Genomic DNA, 17,033 nt, shown 5'->3' with positions numbered 1-17,033 from the left:
TCAGAATGCCATGATTACTATGTTGAATGTCTAAGGTGAGTTCACCTGCAGTAAAATGAACAATTCCTTTCCAAACAATGCTGTCCAGTTCACAGAGTGTACTCACATACTTAACCTTATAGCATACGCACTATAATATCTCACTTCCAGATACAGGTCAGAGAAACAAGAGGTATGTACTCAATAAGCATCTAAGTCAGAATGTAAACCTGATGGCTCTTTACGTTCCTGTAAGGCACGAAGCTGTTACTTACAGAGTTCAGCTCAGGACATGAGCAGTTCAGTGTGTCTTCAGGCAATGGGGTGGTAAAGCCACAGCCGGAAGGTGTTGACAATTCCCTGGCATGAGATGGCTCATAAAACGGTGCCTTCAAAAGATGGTTTAGACTACCATGTGTACCATTGTTTGGTGCTGGTTGAATGCGTAGGAGATCTGTTATTTTTTTAAAAAAAATAACAATAATCAGTTCAAATTAGCTTGGACATGGAAGGCAACAACTCCTTTGTGGGGTATTGGGGGTGGGGGAGAGTCACCCAGAGTTTAATGGCTGTTATAAAGTCTGCTGCAGTGTAGTTATATTTTGCAGATATGACTTAGTTTCATGACTTCCATCCCTAAAGTCTCCAGCCTCTTGTCTATACTGGTGATGAACCACAGCAACTTCCATGAACTATTCCTCTAGAGAAAAGAGAAAAGCTGCATTGTTTAAATGATCTCTTTGCTCCTTAAACATACCATGATTGTGGAGTATATAAAGCTATACTCATTGTTGTTTATTTGTTTGTTGTTTTTGTTGTTATTGTTGAGACAGAATCACCGTGTAGCCCTGGCTGACTTGGAACTGGCTGTGTAGACCAGGCTGGCTTGGAACTCCAGAGATTCACCTGCCTCTGCCTCCCTAGTGTTGGGATTAGAGGTATGCGCTACCACGCTTGACAAAAACTATGTTCTTGGGGCAGAGAGATGGCTCAGTGGTTAGAAGCATTGGCTGCTGTTAGAGAAGACCCTAGTTTAACTTCCAGCATCGATATGGCAGCTCCCAGCTGCCTGTGACTCCGCTTCCAGGGGACCCAACACCCTGTGGCCTCTGCAGGTATCTGTACCTACACAGTGCACAAAAATTCATGTAGGCACATATATATACATAGAAAAAAATTTAATAAACTTTAGAAAACTATATTATTAATAAAAATACATTTCTGGAAAGTTAATTTAAAACCTTACAGTCTATTTATGTAATTATATAAAAATTCTCTAAGGATGAACATTTGTTTTTAAAACTTAAATTACAGGCCGGTGGGAGGACTCAGTAGGTAAAGGCAGTTGCTGCCAAGCCTGATCCCCAGGACCCACATAATTCCTGTAAGCTGTCCCTTGACTTCCACAGGTGCTCTGTGGCGCACAGACACACACACACACACACACACACACACACACACACACACACACACACGCACGCACATACACTTAGCTTAATAAAAAATTAAATAAGCAAAATTTGTTCTTTATTTGGAGAACTTTTTCTATTTTTCCTATAAAAATCATATCAAATATTTTACAGGCATCATCATTTTAGAAGCTCTGATGATAACAGGGTCATTTGGAACTGGGCCTGACTAACCCTTTGTGCTGGAGAGGCTCTTTCTCAGGGCTAGTTAACTATCTTTGGTGACACTTTCCCCTGAGGTACCAGGCAGGTATTAATATTGTCAAAGTTGTTAAAATCTATTAAAGATCACTATTAGTGTTGATAATAAATTCTTCATTTTCCTCTAAATGAACGAAGACATTGGGGAAGGGGGATTACAGCTCCCCATTTAGCAGCCTTTGGATTGTCTCTTGCTGTCCTTCCTGCCTTGAGTGAAAGGACGCCAGGACGCCATCTAACAGCCAGCACGAATGCTTTCGTGCTAACACCAGTTACCTCAAACACTTCACAGATGCCTTCCTGCCAAAGACTGTCGCGGATGTCCTCAGCTCCTGAAGGCAGAGCTGCAGCCAAGTTTCAAATACTTCCTAATGAACTTTGTTTGGTCAGAATCCACTCTGAACTGTAGCTGATTCTGCAGTCATACCCGCCTGGGTCAGAGAGAAGCCGATCCCCTGCCCCACCCCACCCCACCCCCTCCCCGGTCCCCCTATCTAGCTGTGACCAGGACTACAATTTGTAAGAAGCACAAGCCTCAAAAACTGTGATTGGTGCTAGGAGGCAAAGGTGTGATTGGCCCAAACAAAGGGCTGTGATTGGTCCAAACAGACTGCAGGTCACTGTGAGTGAGCTGGAAGGCAATCTCCAGCACTGCCTCCCCTGATGCTACAGTATCAGGCCCCCAAAAAGGCTTGTCTTGCATGAGTGGTCCTTTTGGTCTATGGTCAGTATTGCAGACCCAGCTGGTAGCACAAAGAACACAACCACAGAGACAATGGCGGAGACCGCAGAATACCAGAAGCAATAGAATAGAAATGGCAGCCAACGCTGAGCAGTCCACAAACCAAGCTGTGAAAGCCTCAAGGTAGAGGATTGCTTGACAGCTGAAGAGGGCAGCGGCAGTGGTACCCCAGCCTCCTGAGCGACCTGTCTAGATGCCCCCAAACAGTCCTGGCAGAGGCTGCCACCCTGAGTAGTCTGTCACTAACCAAGCTGAGGACGCAGTCTGGGCAGAGATAAAGGCAGTGGAAAGAGAAAAAGATACACACGGTGAGAAAGTGGACAGTCCACACTGACGAAAGATAAACAGCTCTGTGGAGTCAGAGAAGAGAACATGTAGACCTTGGCCACCAAATGAGCTCCAGAGGGCTGTCAAGTCTCACAGCCTAGGGTCTCAGACCCATGGCCACGAGCGGTAACACCCCCAGCTGCCAAAGGCCAAGAGGTCTCATACACAAGACCTGCTTGAGGACTGAACACCAGAGGGCGCCACTTGCCGCTGCTTTAACTGGTGCTGCGGCTGCTGCTCACCAAACTATGGTAGAAATAGAAATAGAAGCTGCCAAGAAGCCAGGGCTCTAAGCGCTCCTCCCTGCCTACCGGTGACTTCTGTCTGGGTAGAGCAAAGGGCCTGGCAGACAACTGACTCACACACGCACACACGCACATGATAGCAAAATCCGATGTCCACTATGGGGCTCTCATTAGAACAAAAAGCACAAGCTTCCTGGAATGAGTGAGATCACACGCAGCCACGCAGCGCACAGATTTCTGACCACTGTCTCTCTGGCCTCCCGCCTCTCCCTTCCTAGAAGCTCTTTGTAGCCTAAAGTCCCTGAGATACATGTAGAGAACTTTGTGTAATAAGAAGTGTCCAGCAAAATGAGACTCTGTTACCCTTTGTAGTTCCAGAGGACTTCTCCTTGTAATAATAGAAAAACATTTTTAGCTGAGTTTTTGTGCATACATATGTATGCATGTGTGTGTTTTTGTATATGTGTATGTGCATACACGTGCACATGTATATGTGTGCATATGAAGACCAGAAATTGATATCAGGTTTCTTCTTCAACCTCTTTCAACTTTATTTTTTGAGACATGGTTACTCAGTGAGACTGAGCCAATCCATTAGACTGGCTGGCCAGTGAGCCCCAGGGATCTGCTTGAGTCTGTTCCATCAATAACTGTGAGGAAACACTTTACCACAAGGACTGAGGATCTGAACTCAGGTCCCCATAATTGTGCCGCAAGCAATTTACTGACTGACATATCACCTTGGACTTAGGTATGTTTATCTTTTCAAAAATTAGAATTGTTTTATTTTTCTACATTTTATTAAATTATCATTTAGTAACTAAAATATTTAAAAAAATCTTGGCTTCCTAAGATATAAGATTATCATTATTAGTAAAACAAAAGAAGTTACATTTGTAACTGAAAAAATCTCAATAAGAAATTTTCCTTATCTTTCTGCTTCCCATCTTCCTAATACAGGGCATGTAGCCTTCAATTTATCCCCAACTTCAAATAAGAAATTTATTACAAACTCCTGCGCCCTTGCTGTGAGCTAACTTAAACATACTCACCACACAGTAGATTATAAACTTCAATGTTTTCAAATGGTTCAATTTCAGTGTTCTCTTTAAAGCTGGGTCCATGTGCCAAAAAGATTGCCTACATGATAAGAGTTACATTATTACTAGATGACATCTAACCTAACTGACAAAGTATATGAAGAGACATACATTTCTGTTGCAGAATATTTGTTTATACTATAAAGATGTGTCTTTGCCAAGGTACCTCCTGATTGGTTTAATAAAGAGCTAAATGGCCAATAGCTAGGCAGGAAGAGGTTAGGCAGGACTTTGGGGACAGAGAGGACTCTGGGAAGGAGAAAGGAGAGATGAGCCAGATGCAGAATGAGTTGGACACACAGAATGGGATAGATGTCAAAGCCACATGGTAGAATGTAGATTAATTTTACTAAAGTTATAAGAACTAGTTGAAAACAAGCCTAAGCTAAAGACCAAGCTTTCATAATTAGTAAGTCTCTGTGTCATTATTTGGGACCTGGATGGCAGGACAGAGAAAGACTCATTACATGTTTCCTTCTGGGACAACTCTCTATTTGTTCCTTAGACCTCTGTAAGAATTTCTTTTAGAGATGAGAAATGTTTTTTAAAACAATTTGCTGCCTTTTAATCCCAGTACTTGGGAGGCAGAGGCAGGTGGATCTCTGTGAGTGTGAGGCCAGCCTGGGCTACAGAGTGAGTTCCCAGAAAGGCTCCAAAGCTACACAGAGAAACCCTGTCTCAAAACAAACAAACAAACAAAAATTCCACTTGTGATCTTAACTTGCCCAGCTCCTCCCATGCAACAGATTAGAGGAAGCAAGCAACAGTAGGAAACCTATATAGGCATAATTCCTGGACATCTACAAGATACACATTAAAAGTTCATCATATCACACTATGCTCTTATGCTCTCTGCTTATTTCTTACATATCACTGCTCAAAGACTGCCATGCCTGAGGGGAAATGCTGATGCTTTGAGCATTAAGCATCGACACAAATTCCTAAACTCATCTCTTCTCTGACACCTCTTCATTTACTTGTGGGGTAGCGAGACCTAAATACGTTGATTCATATTTAATTAATCAATTCTAACTTGACATTGTTTGACAGATCTCATTATCTAAGATTGAAAACAACTAAGGTAAAGCAGCAAACACAGAATTTTTTTTTTTTTTTTTTGGTTAATGGAGTACCCCAAACAACTAATTTTCCAAAGGTAGGAGAACCAGGTTGCAGAGACCACAAGTCCGGTGAGGGTTTGTTACAGAGGAGTGTGAGCTGTGCCTTCTCCAGGGACCCTTCTTCACGGCTCCTTCCCTGGGCTTCAGAGCTCCACAAGCTCCTTGTTTTCTTCCTCATTATCACCTGCTTCTGTGTCTCTTTGCTTGTGAGTGTTTCCTCCACGGCTTCAAATAGAGATGCCCTGCGCTGAGTCCCTGGTCTTTCTCTGTGTCTGTACTCAACCCCCCAAGCGCAGCACCTGGATCTCTATGTTTTAAACAGTTTCTGTGCCTGAGACTTTCCAGCATAGACTCTCAACTGATCTTCAACATCTCTCCCTGAACATTTAATATGCACTGCAGACTTGCATGCCCAGCCTGTCTCTTGCTTCCTCCTTCCCAATCAGTGGCAGCCAGAGTCAAACACCTTCCAGTAGTTTGCCAAGGCTCCCTTGTCCACAACAAATGATGAACGCCAAACTAGGGTCTCTGTATTGGTTATTTCTTCTGCATAGGACACTCACTCTTCCCTTAAATATTGGAAAAATTGTTTCATCTTCGAGTTTCTGCTCAAATGTCACCCAGGATCTCTGACTCTGTCTCACAAAAGTTGCACACCACCCTCAAAGATACCCCAAACCTTACTGGGCTCTACGTTTTCTCTGTGCAACACAGCAGTTCACCCACCCTGCCAAACCACACATTCCTTCTTTATTTGTTAGTTATTTCTTATTGCACTGTTGATGTGTGCTGTGGATATTGTTCTATATAAATAAAACACTGGTGGCCAGTGACGAGGCAGGAAGTAGGTGGGACAAGGAGAGAGGAGAATTCTGGGAAGCGGAAGGCTGAGGAGAGAGACACTGCAGCCACCGCCAGGAGAAGCAGCTTGTGAAGACGCTGGGAAGCCACCAGCCACGTGGCAAGGTATAGATTTATAAAAATGGGTTAATTTAAGATAAAAGAACAGTTAACAAGAAGCCTGCCACGGCCATACAGTTTATAAGTGATATAAGCGTCTGAGTGATTATTTTATATGTGGATTGTGGGACTACGGGGCTTGGGGAACCTGGAGAGAAGCCCTCCAGCAACAAATGGCGCCCAACGGCTCGAGTTTCCACCTTAAACCTGAGAATATTTAATAACCAATTCTAAACAGAGCCAAAACCAGGTTCCTGCTTCTTGTCTCATATGAGCAGCTAGACGCCGCAAAACGCGGGTTTGAACACTGGCGGGTTCCTGGCATGTGCATTTGACCGGCAGTATGGCGGGAATGAGGGGTCTAAGACGCCAGAGGCACATTATGCTGTGTAGTAGATTTAGTCTTTACTAGTATTTAAAAAAAAAAAAAAAAGGTTTCTGGGCTACATGCTGCTTTGATAAAAGCTTAGACCCACTATTTCTGAGACTTGATGACTCCCAGAGCTGGCAGAAAACGTACCACTGCCATGTTGGGAAGCTGAAGTGGGCGGAGCCAGCAGCCACAGCGCTGTTTCAGGCTTAGAAGGATGCAGTTTAAAGCAATAGGCTCACAAAAAGACTGATTCAGATAAAATCGTTTACAATGTGTGTAAAATATACGTAGGCTTGAAAGAGACAAAAAAATTAATATAAAAAGCCACGTAAAGATGAATATTACACAGACAATCTGGATTGTGTTGTCTTTGGGATTTTTAACTACAAAAAAACATTTGATCAAAAAAGATGTTGAATTAAACCAATATGTATATTTTAAAGGTACCTTGACTTCAAAATTTGGATTTAAGGATATGTTGCTTTGGAAAAGAGGTTCTGCTTTTGTTTCCACAGAAAGCCAGAGGCTATGGATTTGTTCCAGATTAAGATACATCAGGTTTCAACAGCCAAGACCCCCTGAAAGGTCTCCGATGACACCATGGCCCAGATGATCCAGCATCCAGAGCGGTTTCAAGGCAACTGGTTCAAACAATACAGCCTCACGGACTACCCCATAGGTCTAAAATTTTCTTTGCATCCCCATAAGATACAGCGCCCCCCTCCAGCAGGAAGTAGTAAGAGATGCTACGCTCAAATTCCCAAATATACCAAGCTGGCTTTAGAGGTGGAATTGGCTCACTCCCCCTCTAAACCCAGACATATTGCTTTAAAAAAAAAATGGTTAGACAATTCTTGTGTCCCAAATCAGAAGAGCCCTCTGGTGTGGGACAGAGAAAGCCAATATTTTTATTTAAAACAGATTGATTATAAATGTGATCTCTTTCTAAAAAAGAAAAGGGGATATAATATAGATATATAGGAGGATATAGAGATGATAAGATAAAAGGATAGATTAATTAACCTACTTTTAAAGAACAACTTGTTTAAAATGTTTTACATTGGTATAGATTTTAGTTTATGTTTAAAATGTTTTACATTGGTATGGATTTTAGTTTATTGATACAAACTTAAAGTTAATATTGTTATACTGTGTATATATATATTTCTATTCTTGTTTGAGGTATTATGTTTATGTAACTCATTTAAAATTGTAATGGATAATTAAAAAATAGATTAATAATTAGTCATCTATGATAATCATATCTGTAGCCATGTTAGTTAAGTTTTCTAGGTATACATAGATATATTTCAGATAGATAGGTAATCTTCAAACACTTCATAGACCTAGAGAATATGGCATTTAAATAACTTGAAATTCTGTTGATGTGAGACACAATTGCTCCTGGCTGCACCAATTGATCCCGAGAGAATGTTGGGCTTCTAAGACATTTCCATTTGGAAGTTTGTCTTTTTGGCACAAAATGGCCTACTGGGCAAAGAACTGCCCTTGCCTTGATGGCTGACAGTACAAATGCAATGCTGTCCTTTCTGGACAAGCGGGACACAAGGAAAGTGACCACTGTACTCTGCCAAGACAGGGTAAGATGGTCTCTCAAAATTCCTGCTTCTGAAAATGGTCTGTCAGATATTCTAGGCCTGTAGCCAATCTGAATGCACCAACAATGCTGAGAAACATTAGGTGACTGTCCAGGCTGCCAGCTGTCTTGGTCTACTCTTGCAAGATTCCCGAAAGTTGCTTGCATCCATCTACCATTTCTCAGGTACCATTATGTTCCTTCTCAGGTCTTTGATGTGGTTGAAAACTAGATAGTTGTAATTTCCTCAGTTATGATAAAAGATAAGTTAGATATAAAACCTTAAACTCACAAATATAAGATAGATAGGACATCTTCTTTAATATTGTAACTATAATTCTTCCTCGGTAATTGTTTTGTTATATATAATTTTACCATGTTAAAGTTAAAACCTTCCTTTTTTAAAAAAAAAAAAAGAAAAAAGGGCAAGTGCTGTGGATATTGTTCTATATAAATAAAACACTGGTGGCCAGTGACGAGGCAGGAAGTAGATGGGACAAGGAGAGAGGAGAATTCTGGGAAGCGGAAGGCTGAGGAGAGAGACACTGCAGCCACCGCCAGGAGAAGCAGCTTGTGAAGACGCTGGGAAGCCACCAGCCACGTGGCAAGGTATAGATTTATAAAAATGGGTTAATTTAAGATAAAAGAACAGTTAACAAGAAGCCTGCCACGGCCATACAGTTTATAAGTGATATAAGCGTCTGAGTGATTATTTTATATGTGGATTGTGGGACTACGGGGCTTGGGGAACCTGGAGAGAAGCCCTCCGACAACAGATGTGTTTGTTCTTTAAAGCTGTAGTATTACCTCCATGCTTTTAAATTCATTGTTGTAGCCGTGTGTGCCTCCTCCACAGCTTGAACTTGTTGGGCTCCTGTGAAGAGGTAACATTATTACACACTGGTCAGTGGACTGATACAAGTTGTTATTCTAAGTCAAGCTTCCATGGCTATTTATATAGCTTCTGTGTTCGGAGTCACTTTTCTGATAACCAAATACACACCTTTTAATGGTCAAATCCATGCCATCGATAAACCAAAGAGCAGGACAGAAAGAATGAGGATTCTAGCTTTTACAAAGAGAACTTAAGGATTGCTACCTCTAGGACACTGACAAAGGAGCAATAGTAGTAAACACAGATTGGAAGGTTCCACCTTCAGGATGGCTCAACAGATGAAGGCACTTGCTATCAAACCTGATTGAACTCTGATCAATCTCCAGGACAAGCACAGTGGAAAGTGAGAACCAACTCCCGAAAACTGTCCTCTGCCTCCACATGCACACCATGGCACATGTGCCCCCACACACATACACATGTTTGCTTATGTTGGAGAATATCATTTTAAGATGTGTTACAGCCAGGCGGTGGTGGCGCACACCTTTAATCCCAGCACTCGGGAGGCAGAGCCAGGTGGATCTCTGTGAGTTCAAGGCCAGCCTCGTCTACAGAGCGAGTTCCAGGACAGGCACCAAAACTACACAGAGAAACCCTGTCTCAAAAAACCAAAAAACAAACAAACAAACAAACAAGCCCCCCCTCCAAAAAAAAGCCTGGCATAATTGTACACCTTGTATGTTCATGTTAGTGCTGGGTTGGGGGTTGGGGAGATATGCAGATCGCCAGAGCTTCCCAGCTGGTCAGCCTATAGCCAGTTGGTGAACCCCAGATCCAGTGAGAGTTCCTATTTCAAAACGTAAGTTAGAACGCAATAATGGAAGATATCCTCTGGCTTCCATCAACACTTGTGCACCCATGTGCACACAAATGCACCACACACACACACACACACACACACACACACACACACACATACACACACAGTTGCCAATGAAATTTATTCTACAAAAGAAAAACACTTGATAGGCAAAAGATTAGGGTTTTTTTTCCCCAGTCAGTCCCATAAGTAGCTACATGGGCAGGCAAGCCTTGAACGCACAGGCTGATACTGGCCAGACCTCATTGCCAGTTTTTGAAAAGGATACAAAGCCCGTCATTTGGAACTGGGCTTTGGCACATGGTACCTAGAGGCACTGTGGTGGTCGGACCCACCTTTTATAATCCTAGGTCATTATGTACCAATGGCTCCTGACTTCTTTGATTTTATACCCCAAACAGTAAATATTTAGAGACTGTACCTCCATTTAGATATATTAAATTACTAACATCTTATGTTTAATAGTGGTTTAATTTAAGGCAATACTTTTAGAGAATGTGGTCTTGAACCAGGATACCCAAGCAGAAGACACAAAGGACTAAGAAACCCATTCTCAAGGAGAGTCTATTGCCATCTAGTGACAAAGTGAGGAACTGCATATGCTCTGGTCAAACTGCATTTCCAGGTTAAGCTGCACTGATACCTACTAGGCCAGAAAATACAGAACAACACTGATTCTGCTGATATTCACTCATACATTAAAAAAAAAAATGCTAAAATAATATTTTAAAACTCAGGATCAGTCCAGGTGTGGTGGCACACACTTTTAATTCCAACACTCAGGGGGTAGAGGCAGGCTGCCTCCATATTGAGTTTCGGGCCAGCTAGAACTACATAGGGAAAACCCATGTCAAAAAAACAAAAAACAGCCGGGCGGTGGTGGCGCACGCCTTTAATCCCAGCACTCGGGAGGCAGAGCCAGGCGGATCTCTGTGAGTTCGAGGCCAGCCTGGGCTACCAAGTGAGTCCCAGGAAAGGCGCAAAGCTACACAGAGAAACCCTGTCTCGAAAAACCAAAAAAAAAAAAAAAAAACAAAAAACAAAAAACAAAAAACAAAAAAAACAAAAACAAAAATAAACAAAAAAAAAAAAAAACAAGGCCAGGCAGTGGTGGCACATGCTTTTAATCCCAGCACCCAGCACTCAGAGGCAGAGGCAGATGAATCTTTGTGAGTTTGAAGCCAGCCTGGTCTGCAAAGTGAGTTCCAGGACAGGCTCCAAAAGCTACACAAAGAAACCCTGTCTCAAAAAAAACAACAAAAATCGGAATCCCTTCATGACAAGAAAATAGATCTGTATTTGTTCTCTGGCTTATGTACTCAGATGTGTCGCCACCAATTAGTGGCCCGGGCCATCAAAAGACTATTTTATGGAAGCCAGGAAGACAATGGTCTTAAAGAGCCAGCTAACCATCCCGGCGATGGCCACCCTCAGCCTGGATGATGACAAATCCTTAGCTGTCTGTCTATCTGTCAGGGTAGAAATGTGCTGTCACTCATATCTCAGGAGCACTTGTAAGCATTTTCAACTCCCCCTTTATGTTTGATCTGTATTATGAAAATTAAGATGCTAAGAGCAACTGTCTAACAAAAGTATCAGCAAAGAGGAAGTCCTGGGTAGCATAAAAAGGTCAAGGCATTGTGGGTGGTCAGAGAAGTTCACCCCTAGTGGGAGGGGAAAGCTGAACAAGCACACCACCCAAGATCTCTGCTGGGAGTAGACAAACCTCATAGCCAGCCACTGCCGATCCACCATGAGATGAGCTTTGTCGATTCTGACATTGTTGGCATAGTGCAGTCGTTTCGGCAGATCAGGAGTCAGGTAGGGTTTGAAATGTTGAATGGGTTTCCGGCACTGGGAAAGAAAAAAAAAAAAAGATGAGCATTTCTCCATGACACCTCAAATACGCAGACTAACTTCTAAAACTTCAATTTAAGCCAGGCAGTGGTGGCGCACACCTTTAATCCCAGCACTCGGGAGGCAGAGGCAGGCAGATCTCTGTGAGTTCGAGGATAGCCTGGTCTATATAAAGTGAGTTCCAGGATGGGCAGAGCTGTTACACAGAGAAACCCTGTCCAAAAAAAACCTCAAGGCAATTTTTAACGATTTTTAGAAGTGGATTTGGTGCTGGAGCAAGAGCTCAGCTGTCAGAGCACTTGCTGTGCCTGCCAAAGACCGGGGTTCAGTTCCCGGCTCCCACGTGGTGGCTCACAATCACCTGTAGCTCCGGTTCCTGGGATCCCATCCCTTCTTCTGACTCCCTCAGGATCTTGCAAGCCCATGGGCACATAAACTCATTCAAACATACACATAAATTTTCAAAAATGAATATTTTCCAAGTAAGTGGCTTTAAGATTAACCAATAAGGTAGAAATGTTAACCCTCTTATCCACATAGCCAAATATAATAATCATGTTATATTTATCATTATGCAACATTACTGCAATCATTATGTTGAAATTGAAATTTTGTTTAAATGGTTAATGTCTGTCTTAAATTTGTATTCTTGGGTGTTGATCTTACATTACCACAAATTTCTCCTCCCTTTTTTTGACAGAAAATTAATTATGTGTAGATTTATAGTGACAACTTCAACTTTTGAGTCTAATTGTGTATGTTAATAGATATGGATACAAATATACAAGTCAGTTTAATTGTGCCCAAAAATCCCATCAAAATCGACTCATCTGACCTTATAATAACCATTCCCTTAGCTCACAAATCACTTAAATAGCTTTTGAAACTAAATACATTCTCCTATTTGTAAAAGTGCACAGGTTCATCACAAAGTAGTAAAATTTTATTTTAAAAAACTGTTCAATAATGATCATTTTAAAACTTTAAAAATGAAAATAACATTCGTGTCTGCTCATGCAAAGTAAACACGGAGAATTGAGAAACAGAATTACAAAGAAACTTTCATAACCTCTATGAGAAACAAAATTGGAAAAAAAATATACACATAAGTAAGAATATGAGGAAATGAAAATTCCTCTTTCTTATTCTCGTGAATTTTATTTTATTTTATTTGTTTTGTTTTCCGAGACAGGGTTTCTCTGTGTAGCTTTGCGCCTGTCCTGGGACTCACTTGGTAGCCCAGGCTGGCCTCGAACTCACAGAGATCCGCCTGGCTCTGCCTCCCGAGTGCTGGGATTAAAGGCGTGCGCCACCACCGCCCAGCTCTCGTGTATTTTAAACCATAGTATCTCATCTTAATTATCAAGCTTGTGTCACTCTTATCTCTTAGGCAACTTACAGGAGGAAAATGAGGGACTATGAGATATGACATAAAGACAAAATTTTAAAAAGGTGCCGGCAATGGGAGAGTAAGGAGACATGATCAAACCAAGGAGGAAAGTGAAGGGCCCTCTAACAGGCCCCGGCATTGCAAGCATGGCTCCAGCAGACTAGCCCTCCCTCCTCCCCTCTCCCTTGCTAAACTATTAGATGGCATACCTAAAGCTAGCCCCCAAGACCTAGTCCCTCATTTTACCACCGACTCAATCCTGAGACTGAACACCAACGTCCAGCAACCAAAATCCATCATTTGACCACACTGGCTAACTTGTCCAATCAGGACCTACCAACTCACCCTAGACTTAGCCCTTTCTCCTCAAGAAACACCTGCTGAGCCGGGTGGTGGTGGCGCACGCCTTTAATCCCAGCACTCAGGAGGCAGAGCCAGGGGGATCTCTGTGAGTTCAAGGCCAGCCTGGGCTACAGAGTGAGTTCCAGAAAAGAACAAAAGAAGGAACGAACGAAAGAAAAAAAGATGTCCGATCTAGATGCAGCATCCCTACCCCGTTCCCCACTTGCCCCTGGGGTAATAAATCTCCTTGGGGCTGAGAAGTTGGTGTCTGGACGTGTTCTGTACCCACTCCGAGGCCCCCTTACAGAGGGGAAGTATTTATTGCACACTTCTGCCAGGTTTCTGCTTCTTTGCTTTGTTTCTGTTCGGTTGCCTGTTTCGGTATCTTTTCTAGACTTCGTACTCTACATCAGTGTTTTTGTTACTTCCTGGCTGGCACGTGGCAATGCTGAGTACAGCTCCCCACAAGAGAACAGCGCACCGTCTCTGAGATCGGCAGGTAACTGGACCGATCACACGTTTTCTCTGGGTGTGCAGCTGAGGTTAAATCAGGAGAAGACAGGTTCTGAGGAAGCACCTGGTTATTCTTCGTGTTTTAGAATTTGGTGCACAGACATCAAGTTTAAGGTTAAAACGTGTCTCTGATCGTCGCTAGCACAGTGTGGAGGTTCCGCTTCAGGTCTGCTTGAGACTGCGCTACCACGGGTTTCCAGAAAAAGCAAACCACTTCGAGGAGAACTGCAGCCTGGTCCTCCCAGGCTATGCAGCTCCAACCAAGCCTGCACATGTGAAACCTTGGGAAGGACCTCAAAGCCTGCGTTCCTCAACTCTTTGCGCCTCTCGGATATCAGAGGTGCGCTCCTCTTCCCCAGGATAACTTCAGCTGCATGCAGATCACTGAGCGATGGGACACAAAGAAAACAAGTGTGTGTAGAGAAGCCTGAAGAAACTTTGAAGCACAAAGCCTTCCAGTATGAGCGCTGCATTACGCAGTTCACCGGTAGGGGGCGAGGTTGTTTATCAGTTCTGAAAGGATTACTGTGCTAGCATCTCTGAATTTGCAAGAGGTTACAGATGACATTAACCATGTATTCAGTGTTTCTTTATCCTCAATAGTTTATATTCCATCTTCCTGTTTTTGTTCTGACTCTTTGCCACGCACACTTAAAACAATTTAGCGTCATTCATAACAATAATAAACTAATAGATTCCATACAATAGGAATATACCTGTATTTTAACAGCAACAACAACAATACACATTAATAGATCTTAAACATGGAAATTCACCATAAAAATTTCCAAAAGGTACTTACACTGAGGTTCCTGACAATTTCTTCAGAGTTAACTGTTTCAAAACAAAAAGATAAATCACATTACATATAAGTCACTGACCCAAATGCACACACCTATAGCAAATTTGACACACATATCTATTTATCCAAAGCTGTGATCTCAAAAAATTAGCTTAAAATTTCTTAAATCGAAGAGTTACTTTAGAATTAAAGACTGGAGTACGATCTGTTTTGAACCAACGGTGTGAGGGGGCACCACCGATCACGTAGACTAACTACACTTAAATGGGGGGATTTCTCATGTGCTTCTGTGTGGTTTTCCCAAAAAGCCACAAAGGAGCCTGTAGTCTTGATGGGCTCTCAGAACATGGTAACTACGGTTACTCTTTCAATGTTTCCCTTCATTTTCTTCATACTTACAGGTAAAAAAGTCCTGAGGGATATTACGAGTCCTGATTCGAGGGGCGGGTCCTTGGTACATATAGAAGTTTATCTCAGGGAAATAATCGGTCATGTACTCCACCTTGTCACAGTAGGTCTGGTCCATTCCTAAAATAAAATAAAAACATCAATGGATATATATATATATATATATATATATATATATATATATATATACATATATATATATGATAACAATCGTCTGTCTTTGTTCATGTCAAATATATGTGTCAAAGACAAGCAGAGTGAGCATTTGTACAGTTTACTCAGTTGTTATTCTGCAAATGGCAGAAATTGAAAATCGAGGCGATGGATGAGAAGACTCCTCATCATGAAATGAGACCCAGTAGGAAAAACTAAGTAGGTCATTTGTTTAATACAGATGAATTAAAGGATTCAAAAGATACATTTGACATTCATGTAAGCATCGTGTTCTCTAGAACCAGTTGTTAATTTTTTTTTAATGGGCAGATTCTTAAGACTGCACACAAATTTTTTAACATCTTCCTTTAATAAAAGGTTCGTGAAAAGTCCTTCCTGTAGCTTCAAAGCAGCAGGCAAAGATGGAGGGCACCATTTTAGAAGCTTTCAATGCACTTTGCATTGGACATCAGTGGGGCAAGGAGGCGGTTTAAGCATGAGCACATTGGTGTGCAGGAAGAGGGGTCTGCTTCCTTTCCTGTTTAGCACAAACAAACTCAAAGTTAACTTTGAGCTGGGTAACAAGAGGAGGCAGGGCTTTTGTAGATAAGAAAAATGCTTAAACGCACACTTACCACATAATTTAAGAAATACAGGGAGCTCCGTAAGACACCCCCATGCAATAAAGTGCGGCAGCCACTAAAGCGTAGCCAACTACTACAAAGAAATCATGGCTGAAAGGCCTCCTGAAGGACTTTGTAGACTGAGCAACATCCCTGGCCCACATCCCTGGTAACTGCTATTAACCCTATTTGACTCTGCTTCTCAGAGAGTAAAGCATATGGACAGATATGCAGAACTATTAAATAATTAAGGCAGAAATTTTAGACCTCTTTCCATGAGTTACCACAAAATCCATTCTCTACTTTTTCAATAACGTCTACATCTGGAAATCCAGATTTAAAATTTCACCATCTTTTCTTATTATCTTTGGAGGGATAAAATATAATCAATGATAAAATGTAATTTTAAAAAAGCATACCATGATCAGCCAGAAGGATTATATTGACACAGTTGTGTAAATTCCTCTGTTTCAGACCCTCCATCAACATTCCGAAGGCATCATCAACTAACTGCAAGGCTTTAATTACCTGGAAAAAAAGTTTTTAAATTTCAAGTTGCCGTTTCAAGTTGTTTCAGTTAACTAAGTCATTGCCCAATCAAGGAAAAATTAAGCATATCTTCCTCTCTAAAATTGTTGCAGTTTGAAGTACAACATGAGAGACAGCACCTGTCACCACAGTTACCAAAGATAAATCCTCTCACGTTCTATAAATAATAACAAAAAAGTTGGACCACATTTCCTACAAAGAAAACCTAACTAAAGGCTGTAATATAGGAAAGAATATTGAATACCAACAAACACCATTCATTACAGATGTTTTCATAAGAATGACTGATGGCAGAGGCATGAATCTGGGTACTTCTAAAAGAGCCAAAGAGTTGTATACATTCTGAAAGGTCATGTGATGGTGGAGACCAGACCATTAAAAAGCAGTATGTTCCACAACCTGATAATTCAATGTCTATGCAAATATTGCATGCAAAGAAACCTATCATGTTATGTGGAATATTCCTTTACACTGTGTGAATATATGTCACTGTGGCTTAATAAAGAAGCTGACTGGCCTATAGCTAGGCAGGATAAGGTTAGGCAGGAGAGCCGAACTGAGAGGACC

The 17,033-nt window shown here is 41.8% G+C and overlaps 1 protein-coding gene across 1 annotated transcript in view; it reads right to left on the bottom strand.

Annotated features, from left to right (window-relative positions):
* Enpp3 (ectonucleotide pyrophosphatase/phosphodiesterase 3) overlaps positions 1 to 17,033 on the bottom strand; it is a 79,861-nt gene that overhangs the window by 20,468 nt on the left and 42,360 nt on the right. The window contains exons 12-18 of the mRNA XM_006986696.4: positions 16,337 to 16,445; positions 15,133 to 15,261; positions 14,734 to 14,765; positions 11,556 to 11,683; positions 8,922 to 8,988; positions 4,016 to 4,103; positions 255 to 433 (exon numbers count right to left, since the gene is read on the bottom strand). Of these exons, the coding sequence (XP_006986758.1) occupies positions 255 to 433; positions 4,016 to 4,103; positions 8,922 to 8,988; positions 11,556 to 11,683; positions 14,734 to 14,765; positions 15,133 to 15,261; positions 16,337 to 16,445 (732 nt within the window). The remainder of the gene's footprint in view (positions 1 to 254; positions 434 to 4,015; positions 4,104 to 8,921; positions 8,989 to 11,555; positions 11,684 to 14,733; positions 14,766 to 15,132; positions 15,262 to 16,336; positions 16,446 to 17,033) is intronic.

The sequence above is a fragment of the Peromyscus maniculatus genome, chromosome 16, assembly GCF_049852395.1.
Source record: "Peromyscus maniculatus bairdii isolate BWxNUB_F1_BW_parent chromosome 16, HU_Pman_BW_mat_3.1, whole genome shotgun sequence".
NCBI lineage: Eukaryota > Metazoa > Chordata > Mammalia > Rodentia > Cricetidae > Peromyscus > Peromyscus maniculatus.
The sequence above is the reverse complement of the archived record's forward strand: the minus strand, read 5'-3'. Positions and strand labels throughout refer to the sequence as shown.